This window comes from Podarcis melisellensis (assembly GCF_964234715.1).
Source record: "Podarcis melisellensis genome assembly, chromosome: 13".
NCBI lineage: Eukaryota > Metazoa > Chordata > Lepidosauria > Squamata > Lacertidae > Podarcis > Podarcis melisellensis.
The window spans coordinates 2,188,830-2,216,823 of NC_138545.1; the positions used below are offsets into that span (position 1 = coordinate 2,188,830).

General features: G+C 49.7%; 3 protein-coding genes across 3 annotated transcripts in view; all 3 read left to right on the top strand.

The window, feature by feature from the left end:
- Positions 1–11,251, top strand: part of LOC309355688 (polyamine-transporting ATPase 13A3-like) — a 55,101-nt gene extending 43,850 nt beyond the window's left edge. The window contains 7 exon segments of the mRNA XM_081886717.1: positions 455–527; positions 1,459–1,630; positions 2,984–3,186; positions 3,582–3,670; positions 4,852–4,932; positions 6,974–7,063; positions 10,095–11,251. Coding sequence (XP_081742843.1) covers positions 455–527; positions 1,459–1,630; positions 2,984–3,186; positions 3,582–3,670; positions 4,852–4,932; positions 6,974–7,063; positions 10,095–10,259 — 873 coding nt within the window. The 3' untranslated portion in view covers positions 10,260–11,251.
- A 4,102-nt stretch (positions 11,252–15,353) lies between these two features.
- On the top strand, positions 15,354–19,785 carry LOC309353934 (stress-associated endoplasmic reticulum protein 2-like). The gene is made up of 3 exons (XM_081883546.1): positions 15,354–15,554; positions 17,945–18,017; positions 19,207–19,785. The coding sequence occupies exons 1-3, from the start codon at positions 15,471–15,473 to the stop codon at positions 19,245–19,247; spliced, it is 198 nt and encodes a 65-aa protein (XP_081739672.1). The 5' UTR covers positions 15,354–15,470; the 3' UTR covers positions 19,248–19,785.
- Positions 19,786–26,179: 6,394 nt separating this feature from the next.
- Positions 26,180–27,994, top strand: part of SRRT (serrate, RNA effector molecule) — a 34,949-nt gene continuing 33,134 nt past the window's right edge. The window contains exon 1 of the mRNA XM_081886765.1: positions 26,180–26,336. The gene's annotated coding sequence lies outside the window, so the exon portion shown is untranslated. The remainder of the gene's footprint in view (positions 26,337–27,994) is intronic.

Genomic DNA, 27,994 nt, shown 5'->3' on the forward strand with positions numbered 1-27,994 from the left:
GGCTGCCGGATCAGGCCCAAGGTGGCCTACCTAGCCCGTCCTCCTGTACAGAACAGCAACAACGCTCCTGTTTCCTGCCTTCCAGTATTCCGGGCTAGACTGCTCTTAGGCATGGAGGTTCTACTGTCGCCCCAGACTTCCGTATGCAGAGCCCTGCTGGACCAGACCAATGGGGGCCCGTCTAGTCCAGTACCTTGTTCTCACAGTGGCCAGAAGAAGTTTATTTAATAGAACCGTACTGTCCAAAGGGTCCCTGGGGGTCATCTTGTCCAGCCCCTGCAACTCAGGAACCTTTTGGCCAACACTTGAACCCACAACCCTGAGATGCACTGTCTCGTACTCAACGGGCTGAGCTTATTTTGGGGCACCTGCAAGGGGGAAATTCCCAGGGGCAGGTATTTGCAGGATTGCGTGAGAGCTGAAGGCTGCGTCAAACCTCTCCCTTCTCTTCCAGATCCAGGGCAACCTGGGAGATGTGCAGTACCTCTTCATCGACGTGGCCATAATCATGTCATTGGCCTTCACCAGTAAGTGGTCCAGGGGAGCAGGGACCTCCTAGCACCCTTAACAAACTACGTATCCCAGGATCCTTTGCAGCAGGGGAGCCACGACTGCTTAAAGGGGCATGGCAGTGCATTAAAACAAGGGACGCGGGTGGCGCTGCGCGTTAAACCACAGAGCCTAGGACTTGCCGATCAGAAGGTCGGTGGTTCGAATCCCCACAACAGGGTGAGCTCCCGTTCCTCAGTCCCAGCTCCTGCCAACCTAGCAGTTCGAAAGCACCTCAAAGTGCAAGTAGATCAATAGGTCCCGCTCTGGCAGGAAGGTAAACGGTGTTTCTGTGCGCTGCTCTGGTTCACCAGAAGCGGCTTAGTCCTGCTGGCCACATGACCCGGAAGCTGTACGCCGGCTCCCTCGGCCAATAAAGCGAGATGAGCGCCGCAACCCCAGAGTCGGCCACGACTGGACCTAATGGTCAGGGGTCCCTTTACCTTTTATTTACCCCAGAATGTATGCATGCTTAAATTAGATTTTTGTAGTTTTAACTTTAACTTTGTCCCACATGGGTTGTTTTTTTTTTTAAATGCTCAGAGGAAATCTGATTGGTACTTACGAACCCTGTGTAAAAAGTTCTTTGGTGAATAAAACGACCTGGGCCGAGGGGTGGGGAGAGAATTAATATTATATGCACTCCTCCCAGAGTCTTGCTGGTCAAGCCTCGTGGGTATTTTATTAATCAGAGTCCAATCCTTCCTTGCTTTGGGAACGCTACAGCTATGTGTGCTCCCCTCCCTCGCCAGGGACAAAGGGTGTCAAATGGTGGCTGACCTGCTTCATGCAGAATTGGGGGAACGGGACCTCAGCCCCCCAGCACCCCATCTGGGCTGGGCGCCTGGCGGGGAAGGGGCTGCGAGACCCTCCGCCCCACCTTCCCGCCCCTCTTCTTCCTCCCGCCAGTGAGCCTGAACCGAGCCTGGAGGGAGCTGGTCCCCCAACGGCCGCCCAGCAGCCTGGTGTCGCCCCAGCTCTTGCTGTCCGTCTTCACCCAGATCCTCCTGTCCCTGGGCTTTCAGGTTGGGGCCTTCCTCCTCGTCCAGGGACAGCCTTGGTACCACAGCCCGGAGAACGGGTGAGTGACCGGGGCGAGGTGTCTGGGTAAGGGAGGGTGCAATACCTTGAGGTCCACCTCTGCAACCGTGCTCTGAGGCTCCGCCTCTTCCGGAGGACGGCCTTTTCTGCAATGGCCCCCCTATTTGTGGGACGCTCTCCCCAGGGAGACTCACCTGGTACCTTCATCGCACACCTTTTCAGTGCCATACGGAAACTTTCAAGACGTCCTTTAACTGCGTTGTTAGGTATATTGGTTTGTTTTGTTTCGTTGCTATGATGTGTGTTGTGTGTTTAAATATAATTCTTATTAAATTTTCTCTTTTACAATTTAAAAGACTCGTTTTACGTCCTTAAGATATTCATCCCTTCTTCTCTTTCCATGGTTCGTTTTCCATATCATAAACCCCTGCGGGGAAAGCTGGTTTGCTGCATCTGGAATGCGTTACATGTATATTTATATAGCATATCCCCCCAATTTTTTTTTATTGATTTTCCAAAGAATTTTTTAAACAAACAAACATAAATCTCAACCGTATTTAAACCAAACTTAATAACATGGTTAAATGACATCCTCGTATCAGTGTATATCATTTTTACGGTTTTCCAAAACCACTATTCTTATAAAATTAACTTAATCACTTGACATCATTATATTTTCCTTTCCAATTCAGTATTAAACATATTAATTCATCCATTACCTAGTTATGTCCTAAGCCTATCTGTTATGTGCAAGCTTCTCCAATTAATTTAACATATTTAACTAAATAGTCTTTAAATTTCGTCCATTCTTCCTGATACTCCTCCTGGTCACGGACTCTTCCGGTCAGGTCAGCTAGCTCCGAAAAGTCCATCATCTTCACCTGCCAATCTTCCACTGCTGGTAGTTCTTGTGTTTTCCACTTCTTAGCTAATAAAGTTCGAGCAGCGGTTGTGGCATACAAAAATAATTTAACATCTTTCTTGGGCAAATGATCTCTTTCAGCTTCTGCCTTCTGGAAGAAGGTATAGGGTTACAAAGGCCAGGACTAGCTGCCTGAAAAACAGTTTCTCTGCTAATGCAATTCTGGTTCTAAACGCAAAATAAGGGGTCTCTGTAGTATAGTGTATTTTAAAATGGGGTTTTAGAGTTTTTAGGGGGTTTTGAATGTTTTATGTAGTTTTTATGTAGTTTTATGTAGTTTCGTGGTAGTTTTATGTAGTTTTAATGTAGTTTTTCAATTTCATTGTTCCGCAAGGGACAATGACAATAAAGATATCGTATCGTATCGTATTATAGATGCCTTTCTCTTTGTCCGCTGCCTTGAGCTTTCGGGAAAGGTGGGGTGTAAGCGAACGAGCTTGACGGGGGTAGTCTCCTCCCTCCCTCCCCCAGGACCTGCAGCCTTCTTCCCAACAGCACAACCCCGGCAAACGTCACCGCAGGGTTGGCGCCAGAAGGCAGTGGCGAGGACGACGAGGACTCGGTGCGTGGCTTCGAAAACACCACCCTCTTCTACGTCTCCTGCTTCCAGTACGTGGCCGTGGCGCTGGCCTTTGCCAAAGGCCGCCCCTTCCGCCAGCCCACCCGCACCAATGGTGAGTCCGCCAGCGCCGCACCGGGCTCTCAGGGCCCGTTTCCGGGCACGCGGTTCGGGGGGGGGACCCCAAATTCAAGCAAGGGATCAGGAGGTTAAGCGATTGCCCGACTCCGTGTGGCTTTGGGGTTTCAGGGAACGTGGATCTATGCCTGCCCGCCGCTGCTCGCTCTTTTAAAAAGAATACCTTTGCATGATAGTTATGGATAATTTTAAATAGCTATTATTTCAAAACAACAAGGATTGTGATATTCATTGTTTAGTGCACTTCTGTGATTCTTTCTTAACTGCTTAGAGGTGGGGGGTTTTCCTCCTTTTTACGATCAGTGTATAAACTTTATGAAACCAAGTGAGTTTATAAATCCCACTGGCTGACGCTTTTCTCCTGTTTTTCAGCGCTGTTTGTCGTCTCCCTCGCTGCCACCTCTGGGTTTCTGCTCTTCCTCCTGCTCTGGCCCATCCCTGCCTTGGATGAATTCTTTGAGGTAAGGGACCTGCAACTGCCCCTCACTCGCCCCAGGACGCTGTGAGCTGGAGGGGCCCCCTCTGGATTCTGCAACTGGGGGAGGCTCTGCTGTCTCACACTCCCCGTTGCAGATTTTGGGACACTCCCAAGTCCAATAGCGTTATCTAGGGCGACACTAAGGTCCTGAGAGCCTGGTTGGGGCAGCCGATTCGGTGGACAGATTGGTCGGGGGGAGAGGCTGTAATATTTAATCCATTAATTAAATGATTAATGCTTTAACCTTGTGTTTTTATGCTGTGAACCACCCCAAGGTGAAGGGCAGTATGCAGATATTATTATTATTATTATTACTATTATTATCCCACCCATCTGGCTGGGTTCCCCCAGCCACTCTGGACGGCGCCCAACAAAATATTAAAAACGCAATCAAACATTAAAGACTTGCCTAAATAGGGCTAAGGGACGAGGGTGGCGCTGTGGTCTAAACCACTGAGTCTAGGGCTTGCCGTTCACAAGGTCGATGGTTCGAATCCCCGTGACGGGGTGAGCTCCTGTTGCTCAGTCCCTGCTCCTGCCAACCTAGCAGTTCGAAAGCACATCAAAGTGCAAGTAGATAAATAGGTACCACTCCAGCAGGAAGGTAAACGGTGTTTCCGTGCGCTGCTCTGGTTTGCCAGAAGCGGCTTAGTCATGCTGGCCACATGACCCGGAAGCTGTACACCGGCTCCCTCAGCCAGTAAAGCGAGAAGAGCGCTGCAACCCCAGAGTCGTCCAAGACTGGACTTAATGGTCAGGGGTCCGTTTACCTTTACCTTTAAACATGGCTGCCTCCAGATTTCTTCTAAAAGTCAGATAATTCTTTAACTCCTTGACATCTGATGGGAGGGTGCCACCACTGAGAAGGCCCTCTGCCTGGTTCCCTGCAACCTCGCTTCTCGCAGGGAGGGAACCGCCAGAAGGCCCTCAGCACTGGACCTCAGTGTCCGGGCAGAACGATGGTGGTGGAGACGCTCCTTCAGGTATCATTTATACAACTATAAATTGGCTGAATGTGAGCCAGGTATAACAGCTTTTCAAAGCTTGGCTCTTAGCGTCCCTCTAAGGAAACCCCCCCCCCCCCACTGCTGGAGGGTGCTCCAGCTCATTTTGGCAACTCTGCCATAGAGGGAAATCAAGACTCACTGCTCCCTCTTTTCCCAGCTGGCTTGCATCCCCTTTGAGTGGAGACTCATCTTGCTGGCCTTGATGTTGAGCAACCTGGCGCTGTCCCTCTCCCTGGAGGTGAGTCGGGGAGAGGGGAAGGATCCTGCTCCCCTCTTGGGGGTGTTTGCCGAGGGGGCAGGAGGGTGGGTGTGCTCTTTTCCTCTCCCCAATTTGGGTTTCCAAGTCTCCGTCCCGTAACAGACCAAGCCTGTCGTTCTCTCTGTTCGCCTCCCTCCTTAACCTGTACAGCCAGAGTTTGCTTCTGTTCTGCATTGTTTTGTTTTGTTTTTTATAGTAATTTTTATTAAGGATTTTACATTACAAAAAATAAAAGAAAAAAAAACAGAAAAAAGAAAAAATATCCAACAAAAATTGTTAAAAACAATCAATCTTTCCATCTCCTTGTTTTTCATTTACTTGTTTCTTGGACCTCCTCATAGCACCCTTTTTTGTAGTCCAAATCAAATTATTAATTCAACAATTTATTTCCCTCTTTTTACTACCCAGATCTTATTCTTAAATTATTATCTTAGATTTTTACTTATATAAACCCCTTTTTTCATATTCTTTTAACCCATCACAGCTATAAACCACTTCGTTCCAATCCAACATTATTCTAAAATTCCTTAATTTTACAATATCTCTGTAAATAGCCTTTAAATTTTTTCCAATCTTCCTCCACTGACTCTTCTCCCTGGTCTCGAATCCTGCCGGTCATTTCCGCCAATTCCATATAGTCCATCACCTTCATCTGCAAGTTATACATCTGTTCAACAGCAAGTTATACATCTGTTCTGCATTGTTTGTTACACAGGTGAGGGGCCGCCTCTTAAATAAAACGATTAATCCATGAAGGACCCTCCCTGTGTTTATTATAGCTATGGCAATAGGGCAGCCCTGCCAACCAGTGGCTTGGAAGAGCTGGTTCGAAAAGGCCGCCCATATCAGAATGAAACTTAGGTAGCAGTTCAGACACAGCAGCTGAGGAATCCACAAACGCCATTCTCCATACATCAGGTTACAGGCCAAGGGATATCAAGATACCGTATTTTTCACTCCATAAGACGCACTTATTTTTTCTTCCTAAAAAATAAGGGGAAATGTCTGTGCATCTTATGGAGCAAATGTGTGGTCCCTGGAGCCGAATTGCCCAGGGGCGAAAAGCAAATCATGCTCTCTTTTTTTTGAAAGAGGGAAGTGGGTGTTGAAAAAAAGCTGCTGGTTTTGGCTTTTAACCTTAGTATTCTATAACATCACATATTTAAATCCTAGGCCTATCTGATACTCGCAAGTAATTCTATTTAGGTTATCTTAACTTATTTGGGGGGGAAAGAAAGCCGCTGATTGGCAAGCGATCAGTAGCGAGATAAGGGATGCTAGAGATAAAGGAGGCTGCCTGGGAGGAGGAAGGTAAAGACAGTAAACTTGCAAGGAGAGGAGACAGGAAGACTAAAGCCATGAGGAGAGAAATTAGAAGAAAAGGAAGGGCAAAAAACTCTCCAGCTAAGGAAAAGACACTAAGGCAAACAAGAGGGAAGGAGTGTTGAAAGGAAACAGCTGATCGGTGGGATCGGGAGAGAGATAAGGGACGCTAGAGATAAAGGAGGCTGCCTGGGAGGGGGGAGGTAAAAGCCCATGGATCCTCAGGATTTTTACATTGGGTCACCCCAAATTCACCATCAGATCACATAGCATGTCCATGGCTGCAGCCTGCACCAAAAAAACACCCACCCACTGTTTCGTGTGGCCGCAATGGCACAAAAACGTGGTTACAAAGCACTGATCCACGTGGATCCTCAGGATTTTTGCATGGCATTACCCCAAATTCACATGTCAAATCACACGTCTGTGGCCACAGCATGAACCACAAAAATCATACACCCACTGTTTCGTTCAGAATATTTTTTTCCCTGTTTTTCTCTTACGGTCCTATGGTCAGGTGCGTCTTACGGAGCGAAAAATACGGTACATTGCTATCCACCTCCCTGGGGTGTATCAAAAGGAGGGAGGCGTGAGAGTCACAAAATGCAGGGAACATTCGACGCAATGAACATTGGGACGTTTTTAAAACAAAATAAAAACCCGCACCCTGGGTCTCTTCATTTCTTATATCACCTAGAACTTTGTCTGTGACTGCGACACCCTGTGGCAGCGGGTTTGCTACAAGAGGAGGAAGTACGAGTATCCGAACCGGGCCACCTACCCGCAGGTACGGGCAGACCGACGGTTTGTGGGTTTGTTGGAATCATATAATCATAGAGTTGGAAGAGACCACCAGGGCCATCGAGTCCAACCCCCTGCCAAGCAGGAAACCCCATCAGAGCACTCCTGACTATGGTTGTCAAGCCTCTGCTTAAAGACCTCCAAAGAAGGAGACTCCACCACACTCCTGGGCAGCAAATTCCACTGTCAAACAGCTCTTTCCATCCCTCCTTTTCCCGCAGCGAGCTCAAAGTGGCGCGTGGTGCTCTCCCTGCAACAACCATGTGAAGGAGGCGAGGCTTAGAGTGAGGGGCTGGCAGCCAAGCTCATCACCCATCGGGTTTGCCCCTAGTCCGACACTCTAACCACTAAACCACGCTGCCTCTCTTCCTCTTGTGAGGAAGAGGGCAGGGCGTGGGGAGCAGCCAGTGGGAAGGCGTGTCTGAACCCCATAGATTCTGTGCGTTGGGACTCCAAAGCTGCCAGGATACTTGACTGATGTGGGGGGAGAACAGTGGTCCATAGTGCCTGCCCTGTGGAACGCCCTCCCATCAGATGTCAAGGAAATAAACAACTATCTGACATTTAGAAGACATCTGAAGGCAGCCCTGTTCAGGGAAGTTTTTAATGTTTGATGCTTGGGTAGGCAAACTAAGGCCCAGGGGCCGGATGCGGTCCAATCGCCTTCTCAATCCGGCCCGCGGACAGTCCAGGAATCGGCATGTTTTTACATGAGTAGAATGTGCGCTTTTATTTAAAATGCATCTCTGGGTTATTTGTGGGGCATAGGAATTCGTTCATTTCCCCCCCTCAAAATATAGTCCGACCCCCCAGAAGGTCTGAGGGACAGTGGACCTGCCCCCTGCTGAAAAAGTTTGCTGACCCCTGATTTAATGTATTTTTAATCTTTTGTTGGAAGCTGCCCAGAGTGGCTGGGGAAACCCAGCCAGATGGGCAGGGTATGAATAAATTATTATTATTATTATTATTATTATTATTATTATTATTATTATTATTATTCATCTCCTCCCCACATCTTTGGATCCCCAAGGTTCTCAGAGAAGGATTCACTACTAAAGACTCCCTGACAGGTGGCCTTCTAACCTCTGTTACTCCACCCCCCCCCCCAAAAAAACAGAGGAGAGTCCACCACCTTCTGAGGTCATAGAATCACAGAACTTCAGGGTTGGAAGGGAACCCCAGGGATCATCCAGCCCAACCCCCTGCCACGGAGCAACCGCATTTAAGCAGGAGGGTGCAAGGTGCTGTGTCGCACAAGTCTTGAGAGGGGGGAAAGCCTTAGTAGAAAATGTTGCCTGGAGGAGGGCTGACCGGGTACGTGGGAAACATAGTTCTTGACTCTCAAGACCTGTTGGGGAAAATGGTTCTCTCTTTCTTTCTTTTTGAAGTAAATTTTATTAGCATTTTCCACACAACAACAGAAAAAAAATAACAATACACAAAACACAAAAACCAGCATACAAAAAAACCCAAACAAATTCATGTCTTACAAGTTAATAATATAAACACTAAAAAGAAAAACAAACATTGACATCCACCAATCGCACAGCACCTCCTTTACCTCTCATTGTGTCTTCCTTATCACCTCTATCCTAGCCTCTAGATATAAATCCCTCTTTCTTATCCTTTCACTTCATAAGGTTATTCTAGGTAAAGGTAAAGGTACCCCTGCCCGTACGGGCCAGTATTGCCAGACTCTGGGGTTGTGCGCCTATCTCACTTAAGAGGCCAGGGGCCAGCGCTGTCCGGAGACACTTCCGGGTCACGTGGCCAGCGTGACAAGCTGCAGCACACGGAAACGCCGTTTACCTTCCCGCCGGTAAGCGGTCCCTATTTATCTACTTGCACCTGGGGGTGCTTTCGAACTGCTAGGTTGGCAGGCGCTGGGACCAAGCAACGGGAGCGCACCCCGCCGCGGGGATTCGAACCACCGACCTTTTGATCGGCAAGCCCTAGGCTCTGAGGCTTTTACCCACAGCGCCACCTGCGTCCCCCAAGGTTATTCTAGACTCGGCCAGATTTCTGTCCTCGAACCTTGGCTTTTAAGGTATTCCTTTAGGCACTCCCTTTTTCACTTCCCTTCTGGGTTTTTTGCCTTATTATATCTGTCCATTCGGCTCATTCTAAATATTCTGAAAGCTTACATAGCCATTCTCCCCTAGTGGGTAACTGATTCCCTTTCTGATACTTAGCCACCAGGATTCTTGCTGCAGACATCGTGTATTATAATAATAATAATAATAATATAATTTTTTATTTGTACCCCGCCCATCTGGCTGGGTTTCCCCAGCCACTCTGGGCGGCTTCCACAGAGACCAAAAACACACTAAAATGTCAAACATTAAAAACATCCCTGAACAGGGCTGCCTTAAGATGTCTCCTGAATGTCAGGTAGTTGTTTTTCTCTTTGACATCTGATGGGAGGGCGTTTCACAGGGTGGGTGCCACCACCAAGAAGGCCCTCTGCCTGGTTCCCTGTAGCTTTGCTTCTCGCAATGAGGGAACTGCCAGAAGGCCCTCGGAGCTGGACCTCAGTGTCCGGGCAGAATGATGGGGGTGGAGATGCTCCTTCAGGTCTACTGGGCCTTTGAGGCCGTTTAGGGCTTTCAAGGTCAGCACCAACACTTTGAATTGTGCTCGGAAACGTACTGGGAGCCAATGAAGGTCTTTCAAGACCGGTGTTATACGGTCTCGGCTGCCGCCCCCAGTCACCAGTCTGGCTGCCGCATTCTGGATTAGTTGTAGTTTCCGGGTCACCTTCAAAGGTACCCCACATAGAGCGCATGGCAGTAGTCCAAGCGGGAGATAACCAGAGCATGCACCACTCTGGCAAGACAGTCTGCGGGCAGGGAGGGTCTCAGCCTGCGTACCAGATGGAGCTGACAGACAGCTGCCCTGGACACAGAATTGACCTATAAGAAAAACTTAGTTTTTGTCTTTTGGGGAAAATGGTTTTCGATTCTGGGCTCCCAGAGCTGTCCGAAGATGCTGACCCCCTTCCCCTCTCCCCATTGCAGCTGGAGCTGGACGAGGCGGCGCCTGGCTACTCCTGCCGCCGGAACGCCCCTCCCCGGGCCAAATACAAGCGCCTGGCCCAGGAGCTCCTCTTCGACCCAGACTGGCCTCCGCAGCCCCGGACGAGCACCCGGGCCCAGGTCCCCCCCGCCGAGAGCAGCGCCTGATGGTGGACCCCGCAGGAACCGGGTGCGCAAGGCGAAGAGGCCCTTGTGTTGCTGCAGCCACAGTCCTTGCCGGGAAAACGCCTCCGAGCTTTTATTATCGTTATTATTTATTCCACACCCTTTCCTTGCTGGGGCTGCATTGTGGGGATGCGCCTCTTGGGAACTGTAGTTTGCAAGCTGCTATTTCTCTCCGTAAGGTGGGCGTGACGAGACCCCACGCTCCAAGCCATGTACCATTTCATGCGTCTCGCGCAGCAGCGGTTCGGTTCAGAGGGTTCTGCGCATACACGGAAACGGCGTGTATCCAAACCCTGGGAGTCACCTAAGCGCCGGGGGGGAGGGGCGGGAAATCCCCTGTACTTCCAGAGCCCAGCAAGCAACACGGGGGGAGCTTAAAAGGCCCTTAGCCTGCGAGATCGCCTCCTCGCTCCACATTTGCCCACTCAACCTCCTCGATCGGCAGAATCGGGGCTATGTAACCCCCACTTCCTGCGCTCGCACGCCCTCAATTGTTCGGCGCAGCAGCGTCTGCAGACTTTGGAACTCCCCGCCTATTGATCCCAAGGCGAGCGCTTTCAGCTGTGCCCCTTTCAGCGCCTGCTTAAAAGCGTTCTCCTTTAGGCAAGCCTGACCGGGCGCTTAGAAACCCAACTTGAAATTTCAACCGGTTTCAGCTTTTCACTACAGTGGCACCTCTGGTTGCGAACGGGATCCGTTCCGGAGGCCCATTCGCAACATGAAAAGAATGCAACCCGCAACAGAGTGTCTGCGCATCTGCAGGTTGCGATTCGCCACGCATGCGTGTGACATCGTTTTGCGCTTCTGCGCATGCACGAGCGGCGAAACCCAGAAGTAACCCTTTCCGGGTTGCCCTGGGTTGTAACCTGAAAGAACGTACTGTATTTTTCACTATAGGACGCACTTTTCCCCCTCCATAAATTAAGGGGAAATGTGTGTGCGTCTTATGGAGCGAATGCAGGCTCCTTGGCTTCAGCGATAGCAACGCGAAGCCTCCAAAGCGCAGAGGGAGCGCTCCCTCCACGCACCGACCCCTCTCGCTCTCCGGGCTTCAGCGAAAGCAACGCGTAGCCTCCGGAGTGCAGCGGGACCTAGCGCTGCGCTCCAAAGGCTTTGGGTTCCTTTCGCTTCAGTAAAAGGAACCTGAAGCCTTTGGAGGGCAGCACAAGTTCCCGCTGCGCTCCAAAGGCTTCAGGTGGCTATCCCTGAAGCCTTTGGAGTACAGTGGGAACTCGCGCTGCGCTGCGCTCCAAAGGCTTCGCAACCTTGCCGCCGCTCCTGGACCTGTTATGAGGGCTGGGGTTGGGGGAAGCTCGGGCCCCACGGCTAAAAAGAACCCAAGACAGCGAGCGGGATCCATCCCGCTCCCAGCTGGAGAGGTTGCGGGCGGCTAAAGAGGAAGCCAAGACAGCCAGCGGGGTGGATCCCGCTTGCTGTCTTGGCTCCTTTGCTCTTTGGGGCTTGGGGGGGGGGAATAAGATTTTTTTTCTTGATTCCCCCCCCAAAAAAAACTACGTGCGCCTTATGGTCCGGTGCGCCTTATGGGGCGAAAAATACGGTAACATGAAGCGGACGTAACATGAAGTATGACTGTACGTTTTAAATTGCTGTCGTTGATCAAGTTCCCCTCGATTTTGCAGTTTCATCTTGTTGGAGAAACCGCTTTGAGGTGCTTGCCATGAAACGGCGCATGGATTTTACGGAATAAATAAGCAGAAACCAACCTTGCGGGCCTCTTGGGTACCTGGGGTGTGTGTGGCACTGCAGGAACTTGGATGTCAATGAACATACCAGAGCCGGCTCAATGAGCAGGCATCTTACTCCCCAAGCATATCAGACAGAGAAGGGGTCCCCAAACTAAGGCCCACGGGCCGGATCAGGCCCGAAGGACTCGTTTATCTGGCCCATGGCGACTCCCACCACCCGCTCTTACCGGTGCTGCGCAGCCACCCACTTCCGGGTCGGAGGAGCACCGGAAATAGCCTGTGCGCATGCGCGTGTTATTTCCGGTGCATATCCGGGTCGGAGGTGGCCTGTGCACATGCACACAAGCTATTTCCGGTGCTCCTCCGACCCGGATGTGCGCCGGAAATAGCGTGTGCGCATGCGCAAATAACGCTTGTGCATGCGCATAAGTGATTTCCGGTGCTCCTCCGACCCGGAAGTGGGCGGCTGCGCAGCGCAGTGCCGGTAAGTTTCCGGTGCTCCTCTGGCCCGCCGCGCGATCGGCGCTGGAGACACCGGCCCGAGGCGCGGTACGTTTGCTGACCCCTGGCTTAGAGGCTCTTTACGCCCTGGGTAACCCCAGGTGGACCTGGTGCGAAAACAGCCCTCAAACTCTCCACCTCGCCCAGATTCGACTTGCGCCGTTTCAGCTTCGCATGGCTGAAATGGCGCGAGTCAGATGCGCACGGGATCCGGTTGTGCTGCACAGCAACGGTTAGCTGGTACGTTCCCCCCTCTTTTCCTCCCCGATTCCGGCCCCCATAAACGCCCCACCTGCCCTGTTTTTAACGGTACCAAGAATTAGTATTACGGTTAATTACCTCTGCAGAAGAGTCAGGGGTTTTTAAGTGGGTTCTTTTGGGGGGTGGGGGAAGTTTGACACGGGGCTGGTCTTTTTTTAAGGGGGGGTGTCTTTCGGATACCTCGCTCCTCCTCTGGCAATTTGGGGGGGCGAAGCAAGAGCCTTTGGGTGGGGGTCCTGTGCCCCTCTTTCGGGATCAAGGAACAGGAAGCCGCTGCCTCCGAGGGGGGGTGGGGGCGGCTTTTAAACTACTTTTTCTTTCACTGGCTTTCTTTCTTTTTTTAAGGAAAATAAATAAATAAAGATTATTATATGTAAAACTTACATATTGTTGGGGGTTTTTTGTATTTTTTTTAATTTTCAATTACTAAAATCGGATATAAACCACGTTATCCATTTCAAATGGCAATTCAGATTCAAATATATGTCGGTTATAAAGCCAGTTATACATTTTGCGTGGCCTCCCGCGTGCTGGATTTCAAGGTGAGATGTTTTTGTTTCATCCTGTTTCCGAAGTCTGAATTCATCCAATTGCATTCAGTCTTGATCGTAATCCCTTATCAACAGGTACAACAGCCTACCTCCAAGTTAAACAAGCATTTTGTTCAGAATATAGGGATCATTTGTTCTTGCAACCACCGATAAAAACTTTGCCACTGCTAATGTTCTAGCATTTGTCCGGTCTTCCAATAGGAACCTGACATAGTGAGCCTCTGATTTTCCCGGGAAAGGTACCAGCAAGGGGAATATCAGTTCAGCCCCGGCTTGCTCATATTTTGCACAATGCAACAAAATATGTTTTATGGAATCGATGTCTTGAGCACACGAGCAAAGTCTCTCCTGGTAGGGAACTCCTCCTCTCAACACTGCAGAAGGAAAGACGTTTAGTCTGGCTTTGGTGAAAAGCCTTCGATAGTTTGGTGCTCTTAAATTCTTCTTCCCTTCCAGAAGTTCTGGAGAGATAGTGGGGGAAATAATTTGTTTTTGCCCCAAAGAGGAATAATGGGAACGGATTAATTTTATTTACGGGCTTGGAAACGACAATTTCTGATGCGCTGCACCTGACGGGAGTTTGTGCTTTCATTGCAGTACTACGGATGACGAGGGCGCTAGATCTTTTTGCAGCCTTGCCAAGCACAGGGGAATTAGAATGTCAAAACAAGGTGGGACAAAAAAGTCAGAATTGCTTTTTGGGGTGGGGGCCCTTGGGCTTTTTCTGGGCCATTTCATCTGCAATAAACGAAAACCTGCCCTTATTCCCTTATGGGGGACACAAGAGCCCTTATAAAGTCCTTTGCAGGTTCTCCATCGGTCGGAGAAAAGAACAGAGGCCAAGCAGAGAATATTGAGAAGGAAAGCAGCTAGTAAGCCTGGTCTTTATTGATCTGTTGCAACAGGGTGCCCCCTTCACACGCAGGAAAGGAGGAGGACCCAGAACAAAGGTGTGCCCCCCTTATATAGACATTTTAAATTGCCCGCCCTGGAGTTCAAGACCACCCCCAGAAACATCATACATACATCACAGAAAAGGCGATCTACAGCAGAAATCTGAGTGCGTTGTTTATTTCCTGTCTGGCAGGATACCTGTTAATGCTCACTTGACTGGATACCCTGGGGAGCCTGGCCAGTCTTTTGCAATGACAAATACTTAGTTCCTGAGCCAGGTCACAGGCTCACCCTATTCACACACAGACATACCCTTAAGACAGGATTTGTGAAGGAAAAGACAATGGAGAGGCTTTTCCGTTTTCCTTGACCTTGCAGAGAAATCATTTGGTCAGTTTGGGAGTCAAAATGGTTTCAGGGCTGTTTTCCTGGGCTGCTTCAGACATGTGGTTTATATATTTATGTAATTTATGTACATGTTTGCTTGGTACATTTATGAACACACACACACACACACATATATATGGTAAAGGGACCCCTGACCATTAGGTCCAGTCGTGGCCGACTCTGGGGTTGTGGCGCTCATCTCGCTTTATTGGACAAGGGAGCCGGCGTACAGCTTCTGGGTCATGTGGCCAGCAGGACTAAGCCGCTTCTGGCGAACCAGAGCAGCGCACGGAAACGCCGTTTACCTTCCCGCCAGAGCGGTACCTATTTATCTACTTGCACTTTGACGTGCTTTCGAACTGCCAGGTTGGCAGGAGCAGGGACCAAGCAACGGGAGCTCACCCTGTTGCGGGGATTCGAACCGCCAGCCTTCTGATTGGCAAGTCCTAGGCTCTGTGGTTTAACCCACAGCGCCACCCACGTCCCATATATATATGACCTTAATTTTTTTATTTCAGCGGAAAACCTCAAACGCTGCAATACTTTCCTGCTAGGCTAAGAGGGAATCTCCATTCGTTTTGGTGGCTGTGTTTCGACCCCCCCCCTTCTACAACAATGTGCCTTCGTACTAGGAGAAATACGGTAGCCCTTGGTGGTGTCGAGGAGAATTCGGCCCTTCTACTAGGTGGCGGCGGTACTGTGGGCAAAGGGCCAACATGGCGGCCTCCTGGGCGGCGTCAGGAAGCTGCGCCTGCGCGGGGAGGAGCCGGGGTGGGGGGTGGGAAAGGAGGCGGCCCCCCGCCCAAGGCGCCACGACAACAGCGGCAGCTGCTCCAGAGGTGGTGGTCTTTGCCCACCCCCCCACCTTGACCAGCCCCCCCCAACTCGCCGCCATGTCTGGGGTGCAAAGGATGAAAGTGGCCAACGAGAGGCACAGCAAGAGCATCACTCAGAGGGGGGGCCTCCATCGGGCCCCGGTATATGGGGGGGGCTGGGGGGAGTTTGCAGTGTTGGGGTGAACTAGGGAGGGGGAATCGGAAAGGGGAGAAAGTGGGGAGGGGGAGTTTTCAGTGGGGGTGAAAGTGGGGAGGGGGCGTTTGCAATGGGGTGAAAGTGGGGAGGGGGAGTTTGCAATGGGGTGAAAGTGGGGAGGGGGAGTTTGCAATGGGGTGAAAGTGGGGAGGGGGAGTTTGCAATGGGGTGAAAGTGGGGAGGGGGAGTTTGCAATGGGGTGAAAGTGGGGAGGGGGAGTTTGCAATGGGGTGAAAGTGGGGAGGGGGAGTTTGCAATGGGGTGAAAGTGGGGAGGGGGAGTTTGCAATGGGGTGAAAGTGGGGAGGGGGAGTTTGCAATGGGGTGAAAGTGGGGAGGGGGAGTTTGCAATGGGGTGAAAGTGGGGAGGGGGAGTTTGCAATGGGGGTGAAAGTGGGGAGGGGGAGTTTGCAATGGGGGTGAAAGTGGGGAGTGGGGGTTTCAATGGGGGGTGAAAGTGGGGAGGGGGAGTTTTCAATGGGGGTGAAAGTGGGGAGTGGGGGTTTCAATGGGGGTGAAAGTGGGGAGGGGGAGTTTTCAATGGGGGTGAAAGTGGGGAGTGGGGGTTTCAATGGGGGTGAAAGTGGGGAGGGGGAGTTTTCAATGGGGGTGAAAGTGGGGAGTGGGGGTTTCAATGGGGGGTGAAAGTGGGGAGGGGGAGTTTGCAATGGGGGTGAAAGTGGGGAGGGGGAGTTTGCAATGGGGGTGAAAGTGGGGAGGGGGAGTTTGCAATGGGGGGTTGAAAGTGAGTAGGGGGAGTTTGCAATGGGGGTGAAAGTGGGGAGGGGGAGTTTGCAATGGGGAGGAGCACCTGGGCTTGGGGGGAGATGAAGAATTGGCGAAGCAATGAATTATTTATTTCAGAAACCCCCCTCCCTGTTTGAGATATTTACAAAGATGGGGGAGAGCAGCTTAGGTCAGGAGGGATGAGGTTTGGAGGGGAGTGGGGAGGATCACCTGAACTCTCCCCCCCCCAAAAAACCCACAGGTAAGTCTGAGGCTGCAACCCCATTCATGCACCCTAAATTCCCTGGTAGCAAAGCCCCCCCCCCCATTTGAGCACCCTGGGGTCTTCTGCGGAAAGGGGAGCGGAGTTGCACCCTGACTGGTGGAGGGGTTGCTAAGGGAAAGCCTGATTTTTTTTGGGGGGGGGTTGCAATTGTCTCTTAAGGGGGCTGGAATGGGGGGTATATACTTGGAAGGACCCCCCCCCCCGATTAGTTTCTATTAATTTCCAGGGCCTCTTCTGCCAGTTTTCTGATTTTGCCCTGAGTTTATTATCTGCATTTCAATAGGGGTTTCGATGGACTTGCAGCAGAAAATGGTCTTGGGCAATGGTACCTGCTCACCTCTAAATCTTGGTTTATTACCCCTCTTAAGGCTCCCAACTATTTGAATTCCTTAACTTCCTCAGCTCATAGATATGCCTTTGTAAAGGCAAGATTCAACACCTTCCCATCGAACGTGCTGAGAAATAGATTCTCCAATGGACAGATATCGCTCTTATGTGATTGTAATTGTGGGGCACCGGAATCGTTGCATCACATAATTTTTGACTGTGCTTTTCACTTACCGGCCAGGAGCAAGTTTCTTGCTCAATATCTTAAGGGAATTGCCGATGATACGACTGAAGCCAAACTGAGATATCTACTAATTGATGATGACCCCCTAAAATCACTCATGGTTGCCAGATTCCTGATCAGCGTCCTATCCTAAAGAAGAGAAACGGTCTCCTGTGTGATTCGGATAACCCCTTTAAACCATGATCTATGTTTTAGGTGATATCACCACTGATATCCTTGATTAATTTATGAGCAGAGAGCATGTATAGGTTACAAATTTACTGTAAGGTATGATGGTGGTTTTGGTTTTTGTTTTGCTTCGGTTACTGTTTGTCTTTTGTAAGTTTGGGCAATTTTAAATTTGGAGGTTTAAGTATAATATGTTGGTATGGGAAACTGTCGTGTAACGGGCCAATGGCCGTAATAAAGATCAGTCCAATCGATAGGGGTAAGCCTATAAGAGTTGCAGAAAGCTAAAAACCCATGGAAGATCATTGTAGCTAAACGGTTGTATTTTCTACATTTTTAGCTACTCTGCGTCGGTTTAGTTTGCGTAAGTCGCCTCGAGTCCCAGTCTGGGGGAAAACGGGGGGAGGTATAAATAAGTATTATAATAATAATAATAATGGTCTCTGAGCCCATCTGTGTATTGCTGTCCTATGATCAAATTGGGGGGGGGGAGTATTAAAAGGGAATTTTGGGAATGTGAGGGAAGTCACCTAGGAAAGTTGCGTCTCTCTTAACACTCTCCTGGTCTCTTTCCCTTCTGCGAAGACACCCCAAGAGGAAAAAGCCCCCGTTGGCCCCTGGCTCCTGGCTCTCTTCGTCTTCGTGGTCTGCGGATCAGGTGATTTCCCCATTTATTAACAGTTTCTCATAGAATTGAACGGGACCCCCGGGGGTCATCCAGCCCAACCCGCCGCAGTGTCTCTCTTTTCCTTAAAAAGCTCAGGGTGGCAAATGCGACTTCCCGTTTTATCCTCACAAAAAAATGAGGATAAAATGCATGTGTGTGTGTGGACGAGAGAGAGCAACTAGTCCAGGAAGAACATTTTTACTCATTTATTTCAACAATTTAGATATTGCTTGAGCAGTGGACACAAAGGTTATGAAAGAGGCATGGAAAGATAAATTCACTTAACAAGAAGGTAAAAGCTGGACGGTTTAAGTCCAGTCAAAGACAGACTCGGGGGTTGCGGCGCTCATCTCGCTTTCGGGCCGAGGGAGACGACATTTTGTCCACAAATAGCTTTCCGGCTCATGTGGCCAGCAGGACTAAACCACTTCTGGCGCAACGGGACACAATGACAGAAACCAGAGCACACGGAAATGCCGTTTACCTTCCCGCCGGAGCGGTTCCTATTTATCTACTTGCACTGGCATGCTTTCGAACTGCTAGGTTGGCAGGAGCTGGGACCGAGCAACGGGAGCTCACCCCACCGCGGGGATTTGAACCGCCGACCTTCTGATCGGCAAGCCCAAGAGGCTCAGTGGTTTAAACCACAGCGCCACCCGCGTCCCTCATTGACAAGAAACACTTACTGAAAAGGTCTGGTTAAATTATTATTTATTATTATTATTATATTTATTACCTGCTGTTTCCCACAAGGCCCTCCAAAACATTTTTAGTTAATTTCATAAAATTCACACACCGCTTGATGTGCAGGCAGGGGGAATGAACATCAACAATTTAAGATTACAGTGGTACCTCGGGTTACATACGCTTCAGGTTACAGACTCCACTAACCCAGAAATAGCACCTCGGGTTAAGAACTTTGCTTCAGGATAAGAACAGAAATGGGCTCCGGCGGCACGGCAGCAGCAGGAGGCCCCATTAGCTAAAGTGATGCTTCAGGTTAAGAATAGTTTCAGGTTAAGAACGGACCTCCGGAACGAATTAAGTACTTAACCCGAGGTACCACTGTATTGAAAGGTAAAGCTGTTCTGCCCTGTGTGAACAGGGTCCTGGAATGGGTGAGCCCACCGGCCGGATCCAAGCATGTTATTCTTACGTTTCTCCCTCTTACTCTTCACAGCCATCTTCCAGATTATCCAGAGCATCCGACTTGGAGGTTAACGGGGAGAAGACGGGATGGTTTTCCAACCGCCGCCACCAATCTTCCTCTCAGGGAACTGTGGGATCTTTTCTGGACCTCCCAAGTTACAGCCATGACAGTCTTCCTCCGCCTGCTTCCAAAAACCAGATCTCTCCCTGCCTGCTCTCGTGAGACCCCCGAACCGATTCCCTCCCCGCTCTCTGTCCCTTGAGCTGTTGACCACTTCGGAGGGACGCTGGACTGAAGGGGGGCGATCCGTCTCCTCTCCCCTTCGCCTCGTGGAAGCGCGGGGCTTTTTCCTTTGGAACTGAAACGATGTGTTGCAACGAGGAGGAAGGTCTACAGCCGGTTTGCGGCGTTTGGGGTCGGAGGACGGGGTGCAGAGTTGGGGAGGCTTCTTCCGGACCCCACATTCCTCTCCACCTGTTATCAACCTGCAGTTCATTCTCCCTCGCCATTCCGGTTGAGCCGCTGAATAAATGAAATAAAACCGCCTTGTTGGAATATTTGCCACAAACCCAAGTAATTCTAAATTTCTTAATAAATAGTGTCACCATAGAGAGTGGTGTTTGTGTGTCTCCAAATCCATTTGCCTCATCTGCCCTTCGCCAGGCCAGGAAATGACAGATCCAGTTGCCCTAGAGATCCATCATAGACCAGTCAGTGGAAATTACGATGATGATTATTAAATTTTATTTATACCCCACCCTCCCCAGCCAAGACCGGGCTCAGGGTGGCTAACACTGGTATAAAAACAATTGCTTGAAATACAACTTAAAAACAAGATTAAAATACAACATTAACATGCAGCCTCATTTCAGTAGGAACTCAAATCAAAAACTTTTTGGGGGATGAAAACGTCAAGTCTTCACCAAGGCCGACTATCCAGACTGGTCCTACGTGGGCCAGAAAAAAGCCAGCGAAGTCCCCAAATAGGAGTTCCATAGAATCCTAGAGTTGGAAGAGACCCCAAGGGCCACCGAGTCCAACCCCCTGCCAAGCAGGAAACACCATCAGAGCACTCCTGACATATGGTTGTCAAGCCTCTGCTTAAAGACCTCCAAAGAAGGAGACTCCACCACACTCCTGGGCAGCAAATTCCACTGTCGAACAGCTCTTACTGTCAGGAAGTTCTTCCTAATGTTTAGGTGGAATCTTCTTTCTTGTAGTTTGGATCCATTGCTCCGTGTCCGCTTCTCTGGAGCAGCAGAAAACAACCTTTCTCCCTCCTCTATGTGACATCCTTTTATATATTTGAACATGGCTATCCTATCACCCCTTAACCTCCTCTTCTCCAGGCTAAACATGCCCAGCTCCCTTAGCCGTTCCTCATAAGGCATCGTTTCCAGGCCTTTGACCATTTGGGTTGCCCTCCTCTGGACACGTTCCAGTTTGTCAGTGTCCTTCTTGAACTGGGGTGCCCAGAACTGGACACAGTACTCCAGGTGAGGTCTGACCAGAGCAGAATACAGTGGCACTATTACTTCCCTTGATCTAGATGCTATACTCCTAGTGATGCAGCCCAGAATTGCATTGGCTTTTTCAGCTGCCGCGTCACACTGTTGGCTCATGTCACGTTTGTGGTCAACCAAGACTCCTAGATCCTTTTCACATGTACTGCTCTCAAGCCAGGTGTCACCCATCTTGTATTTGTGCCTCTCCTTTCCATCACAGAAGGAAAAAGGAAGAGGCTGAGGGGATCAATCTGATTCCAAGCCAAAGGCCAGGCGGAACAACTCTGTCCTACAGGTCCTGCGGAAAGAAATCAGATCCCGCAGGGCCCTGGTCTCATGAGCAGCACGTAGGTGGAAAATCCCCTTGTGCAGTGCATAGTTAAACTGGAACTCGCTCCTCCAGGAGACAGTGATCACCACCAACCTTGAAAAGAGAATTATACAGACTTGAGGCAGAGGGGGATTTCTGTGGTTTACTAGCCGTGATGGTTATGTTCTGCCTCTACCATCCTTTCCCCCCCAAAAAAATATTTTTTCATTGATTTTCACATTTATCACATAAAAGATAAAAAAAGAAAAACATTACAAAACACACAACAAAACACACAAATAAAAAATATATTGCTTCAAATTCCTAATTTCATTACATTAATAACTGACTTCCTCAAATCCCTTGCTGAATTTCATTATATCCCCAGTTTAACAGTTCTCCAAATTCATATTTCTAATAATATTAACTTCTTTCATTTACTAACCTCATCTCCTTTATTAATATTCAAATCCATAATAATTACTAACACATGTTCTTATTCTACCCCTAAGCCTATTTATTACTTATTTTCTATTTATCTTATATTACAATATTTAGCTAGATATTCTTTCAATTCCTTCCAGTCCTTTTGTGTCTCCTCTTCTTTCTGGTCGTGGATTCTTCCAGTCAGGTCGGCCAGCTCCAAAAAGTCCAACATCTTCATCTGACATTCTTCTATTGTGATTTCCAATTTTTGGCTAATAAAAGTCTTGCCGCTGTGGTGGCATACAAAGGCCTCCACCACCTTTCTTGAAATGAACAGAAGTAGACAGATTGAGACTGGTGCTGTTTAGTTTCTTCACCTTTGCATAATACGAAGGAGGCTGAAATCCGAAGCAGCCGAGAACGTCTGAAATTACCTTCTTCAAACTGGGGGGACAGACACTAGGCTTTCAAACGAGAGTCAAGGTAAGAAAATGCAATGGGAACCAGAAATCCGACTGGATTGGAATGCGGTCTTGGGGTTGCAGTGGGTGGTTGTTTTTGGAAACCCGCTGTAATGGTTCTAAGGGGTTGCTCGTGCGTAAGTTGCCGCCACTCCTGGCTGGGTTACCTGGTTGAACCCTTTCTGTCTGGACAGCCCCTCACTTCGTGGCTGTCTTAGTCGCTGGCAGAATCCGTCAGTGGGCATTTCTTGAACTTCTTCCAGCAAAGAAGTTCTTTAACGCCAAGTCTCCTCCTACTCTCCCTGCGCGGAAGTCTTCTGCGCAGGGAGGGTGTGGGCAGCGGAGGACCCGTGCTCTCCCCGCTGGAGCCTCCTCTCCGATTCCCCCTTCTGCCCCCCTTCTCCACTGGTGTTACGCTGATTACCTTCACCAGCAGATGGGCTGCCTCTCTCCCTGCTGGGACCCTCTCCGGCATCCCTCTGGAGCCTTCCCTCCGCCTCTGGCTCCGATGGCAGTTCCCTGACACCCATCAACTCAGCACACGGGAACAAAAAATAAATGGACAAAGCAAATTGGGTTTCGGGCATTGTCAAAAATTAAACTCATTAAAAAAAAACCTTTTATACGTTTCCTTTGTGCTACGCTTTGGTCTGACACTTCTAAGAAAAGAGATTGGCAGCGCTGGGAGAAGTTCAGAAGAGGATGAACATAGCGCAGTGAAAGGAGGACCAGGAAAGAACCTCGGTCTGAAAATATGGGGAGCTGCTGCCAGTCAGGGTTGGAAATGCTCAAGGCAAGGCCAGCTGCTTCTGTGCCTATATGTTGTTGTCATTTAGTGGTGTCCGCCCCAGAGCACGCCAGGCACTCCTGTCTTCCACTGCCTCCCGCAGTTCGGTCAAACTCACGCTGGTGTAGCCTTATGAGGCTTTGCCCTCGGGTGGGAAAAATATTGTGCCCGGGAAAGGGAAAATGGGAGTCAAACAGACACTGAAGGAATAGTTTCTTTTTTTATTAATAATATTTATTAAAGTTTTAAGGGTTACAGAAAGAAAAAAAGAGAAAACACAAAATTAAACACAAACAAAACAACACATCACAATAAAGAAAAAAACAGAAAACACTACTTATCTTAACAAAACAAAAACAAAAATAGAAACGATTAGAAGCACAACGAATATTCCCATATCTTTCATTTGCTTGTTTCATTGACCTCCTCACACCTCCCTCTTTTGTATTCTAGTTCGGTTAGCAAATCCTTTCCATCTTTCCCAGTTTTTGTCCTATAATTTATCTTGATATAATCTAACTTTACTTTTCCTCCTTTCACCAATTAACAATCTATTTTTACTTAATCCTATATAACATTTCTGCTAAAGCCACATAACTTCATTCCAACATCCTTCTAACATTCATTAATTTTACAATGTTTCTGTAAATAATCTTTAAATTTCTTCCAATCTTCTTCCGCCGACTCTTCCTGAAGGAATAGTTTCGGAGAAAAAGCTTTATTTCTATTTCTACCATCCATGAACTGGTAGACGGAGCAAGTGTGATAGCTCACAAAAACATGCACGGGTTCACAGTCATTTGCACAGAGCATATATTCCCCTTCCAGTTCCCTCCCCTTTCTCCTCCTCCTCCAGAGTCCTGCCTCCAGTTCCCCTGAGTATGAACATGTAATGGTTCTAGGGGTTGCTCGTGCGTAAGTTGTCGCCACACCTGGCTGGGTTACCTGGTTGAACCCTTTCTGTCTGGACAGCCCTTCACTTCGTGGCTGTCTCAGTCGCTGTCAGAATCCATCAGTGGGCGTTTCTTGAACTTCTTCCAGCAAAGAAGTTCTTTAACGCCAAGTCTCCTCCTACTCTCCCTGCGCGGAAGTCTTCTGCGCAGGGAGGGTGTGGGCAGCGGAGGACCCGCGCTCTCCCCGCTGGTCTCCGGTGAGGAGTCCTGGAGCCTCCTCTCCGATTCCCCCATCTGCCCCCCTTCTCCACTGGTGTTACGCTGATTTCCTTCCCCAGCAGATGGGCTGCCTCTCTCCCTGCTGGGACCCTCTCCGGCATCCCTCTGGAGCCTCCCTCCGCCTCTGGCTCCGATGGCAGTTCCCTGACAGAACAGAAAGCTCCTGTCTTGGGACTATTGTGGACTCTTGAGACCCTTCCCAGGAAAGGGGAATGAGTGCGGTTCAGCATGTCCAAAGATGTTGCAACTGAATGAGATAAAAGTCACTTCTCAAGCCTATTCATTAGCTTTTTGAAGCTCTCTTGTACTGATAAAAGTAACGGTTTGCCTATGCATCTTGTGAGAAAACAGAGGAAAACTTTAGCTGTGGATTTTTAGAAGACAAAAGGAATTTTGGACAGTTTTAAGGCCTGGGGTGATTATTGAGGGGGGGTGACTTTGGGCCTAGGTGGGGTCACCTGTCCTCACCTCCTTCATTGGTTGCTTTGAGAACACTGTCCCACCATCTCGTCCTCTGTCGTCCCCTTCTCCTTGTGCCCTCCATCTTTCCCAACATGAGGGTCTTTTCCAGGGAGTCTTCTCTTCTCATGAGGTGGCCAAAGTCTTGGAGCCTCAGCTTCAGGATCTGTCCTTCCAGTGAGCACTCAGGGCTGATTTCCTTCAGAATGGAGAGGTTGGATCTTCTTGCAGTCCATAGGACTCTCCAGAGTCTCCTCCAGCACCAGAATTCAAAAGCATCCATTCTTTGGCGATCAGCCTTCTTTATGGTCCAGCTCTCACTTCCATACATCACTACTGGGAAAACCAGAGCTTGAACTAGACGGACCTTTGCTGGCAAGGTGATGTCTCTGCTTTTTAAGATGCTGTCTAGGTTTGTCATTGCTTTTCTCCCAAGAAGCAGGCGTCTCTTTATTTCGTGACTACTGTCACCATCATGGAGCCCAAGAATGTAAAATCTCTCACTGCCTCCATTTCTTCCACTTCTATTTGCCAGGAGGTGATGGGACCAGTGGCCATGATCTTCGTTTTTTTGATGTTGAGCTTCAGACCATATTTTGCGCTCTCCTCTTCCACCCTCATTAAAAGGTTCTTTAATTCCTCCTCACTTTCTGCCATCAAGGTTGTGTCATCTGCACATCTGAGGTTGTTGATATTTCTTTCGGCAATCTTAATTCCGGCTAGGGATTCATCCAGCCCTGTGCCTATATAACAAAGGGCAAAGGGTGTGGATTTTTTCTGGGTTAAAAAAAACACACAACTGGGAGGCAGATCCGTTATGCAGGCTGAGGCAGCCAGCCTGAACTACTACTTCTTCTTCTTATTATTATTATTATTATTATAACTTGGTGCAAAAATTGGGGATCTCCATCGTAAGAGCTTTTAAAATAAAATATTAAAGGCCACATTGCAGGGCTGTTGTTAGCAGGGCACCCAGGGGGAAGGCATCCTGGCTCAGCCTTCCCTGTCCTGCATAGCTGTCAACGTTTCCCTTTTTTCCAGGGAAATTCCCTTATTCCGAATAGAATTCCTTGCAAGAAAAGGGGAAAGTTGACATTCCTTTTAATAATAATAATAATAATAATAATTTGTATTTATACCCCGCCCTCCCCAGCCAAGGCCGGGCTCAGGGCAGCTAACAAGCAAAAAGAAAAACAAGTTGAATGAATACAACTTAAAAACAAGATTAAAAGACAACATTAAAATATTGAAACATTAAAATCCAGCTTCATCATAGGAGGAGAAAGGAAAAAGAGAACATTTCCTTTTAAGATTACAACTCCCATTATCTCTCTGACTGCGAGCCTCGCCCAGCTGTCACTGGCGGGAGATGGAGTCTCTGGAGGGCGCCCGGTTGGGGAACGGGGAAGAAAGGGAGCCGGGACTTTCCCCTTGCCACGCGACTCTACCCTTTCACCCAGTTCTATGGTCGCGCTGACGTCACTCCGCGCCGGACGACGCAGCGCGTGACGCTCTAGCCATCTCCTCTTTCGCGCCTCTTCTCCCCAACATGGCGGAGCGCCACAGAGCGCCCGCCTCCTAGAGCGCCCCACCCACACCCCTTACCTAGTCTGGGTGGGGTTTTCGGTTCCTTTTTTCCCCCACTTATGAATTCCACGAACGCTGCTTTCTAAGCCGTTACTTATTTTCCACACGAGCCCAATTATCATTTTTAAAGGAAGGAGAGTTACCGGAAGTCCCGCCTCCACACAAGCCCAGTTATTATTGACGGGAGGAGAGCTGCCGGAAGTCCCGCCTCTTCATCTCCCATTGCACACCCGGGTCACAGCTCCCTGCCTCGCAGCCTCATTCGCTGTCCGGAGAGGAACCGGAAGGGGTGGGTGACCCGGAGCCAGGCTTCCGGCGCGGGGGAAGGAGAAGGAGCGCGAGGCTGCGCGGGCGAGCGAGGAGAGAAGGAGGCGGGAAAGGAGGAGAGGGGGGGCCCGGCCTTCCTCCGCCCTCTTCTTCCTCCTCTGGCCGGGGCGGGAGGCGGCCCCGTCGGTGAGTGAGGCCCCTCGGGGGAGCCAAGGCCCCAAACCAGCCTCTCTTCAGCCTGTGGGTCCCCAGGGGCGCGTGGACTACAACGCCCATCATCCTTGACCAGGCACAGGCAAACTCCGGCCCTCCAGGTGTTTTGGGACTACAACTCCCATCATCCCTGACCGCTGGTCCTTCTAGCTAGGGGTGATGGGAGTTGTAGTCCCTAAACAGCTGGAGGGCCGGAGTTTTGGGCTTCCCTTTAGGGCGAGCATAGGCAAACTCAGCCCTCCAAGTGTCAGGGATGATGGGAGTTGTAGTCCCAAAACATCTGGAGTGTTGGGATTTTGGGCTTCCCTTTAGGGCAGGCATAGGAAAATACAATTCCCACCATCCCTGACCACTGGTCCTGTTAGCTAGGGGTGATGGGAGTTGTAGTCCCTAAACAGCTGGAGGGCCGGAGTTTTCCTATGCCTGTCCTTGGCCAATGGGCTGAGCTGGCCGTGGATGGTGGGACTTGTAGTCCAAGACCACTGGAGGGCACCAGGTAGGACCAGTGGTCAGGGATGATGGGAATTGTAGTCCCAAAACATCTTGAGGTCTGAGTTTGCCTATGCCTGCCCTAAAGGGAAGCCAAAAACTCAGGCCCTCCATATGTTTTGGAACTACAATTCCCATCATCCCTGACCGCTGGTCCTGTTAGCTAGGGGTGATGGGAGTTGTAGTCCCAAAACATCTGGAGGGCCAGAGTTTGCCTATGCCTGCCCTAAAGGGAAGCCCAAAACTCCGGCCCTCCAGATGTTTTGGAACTACAACTCCCATCATCCCTGACCACTGGTCCTGTTAGCTAGGGGTGATTGGAGTTGTAGTCTCTAAACAGCTGGAGGGCCGGAGTTTGCCTATGCCTGTCCTTGGCCGTTGGGCTGAGCTGGCCGTGGATGGTGGGACTTGTAGTCCAAGACCACTGGAGGGCACCAGGTTGGACCAGGACCAGTGGTCAGGGATGATGGGAATTGTAGTCCCACAACATCTTGAGGTCTGAGTTTGCCTATGCCTGCCCTAAAGGGAAGCCCAAAACTCCGGCCCTCCAGATGTTTTGGAACTACAATTCCCATCATCCCTGACCACTGGTCCTGTTAGTTATGGATGATGCGAATTGTAGTTCCAAAACAGCTGTAGGGCCGGAGTTTGCCTATGGCTGTCCTTGACCGTTGTGCTGAGCTGAGCTGGCCGTGGATGATGGGACTTGTAGTCCAAGACCACTGGAGGGCACCGGGTTGGGGAAGGTTTGTCTGCAGCAGGGCTTTCCACACTTGGGTCTCACACTGTTTTTGTGACGGCAACTCTCATCATCCCTCACTGGCCAGGACCAGTGGTCAGGGATGATGGGAACTGTAGTCCCAAAACAGCTGGAGACCCAAATTTGGAAAACCCTGGGCTAGACCAGTGTTTCTTCAACCTGGGTGAAGTGGGCTAGGTGTGGGTGGACCACAACGCCCACCATCTTTGATCGTTGGGCTGAGCTGGATGATGGGACGTGTGGTCCAAAACCTCTTGAAGGCACCAGGTTGGGGAAGGTTTGTCTAGAGCAGGGTTTGTTCAACCTGGGTGGAGTGGGCTAGATGTGGGTGGACTGCAATGCCACCATTCATGATTGTTGGGTTAAGATTGCTATGGGATGA

Coding starts and splice junctions, on each gene's coding strand:
- LOC309353934 (XM_081883546.1), top strand. CDS start 15,471: ATGTCTGGGGTGCAAAGGATGAAAGTGGCCAACGAGAGGCACAGCAAG. Junction 15,555..17,944: donor GGGGCCTCCATCGGGCCCCG/GTATATGGGGGG, acceptor CCTTCTGCGAAG/ACACCCCAAGAGGAAAAAGC. Junction 18,018..19,206: donor CTTCGTGGTCTGCGGATCAG/GTGATTTCCCCA, acceptor TACTCTTCACAG/CCATCTTCCAGATTATCCAG.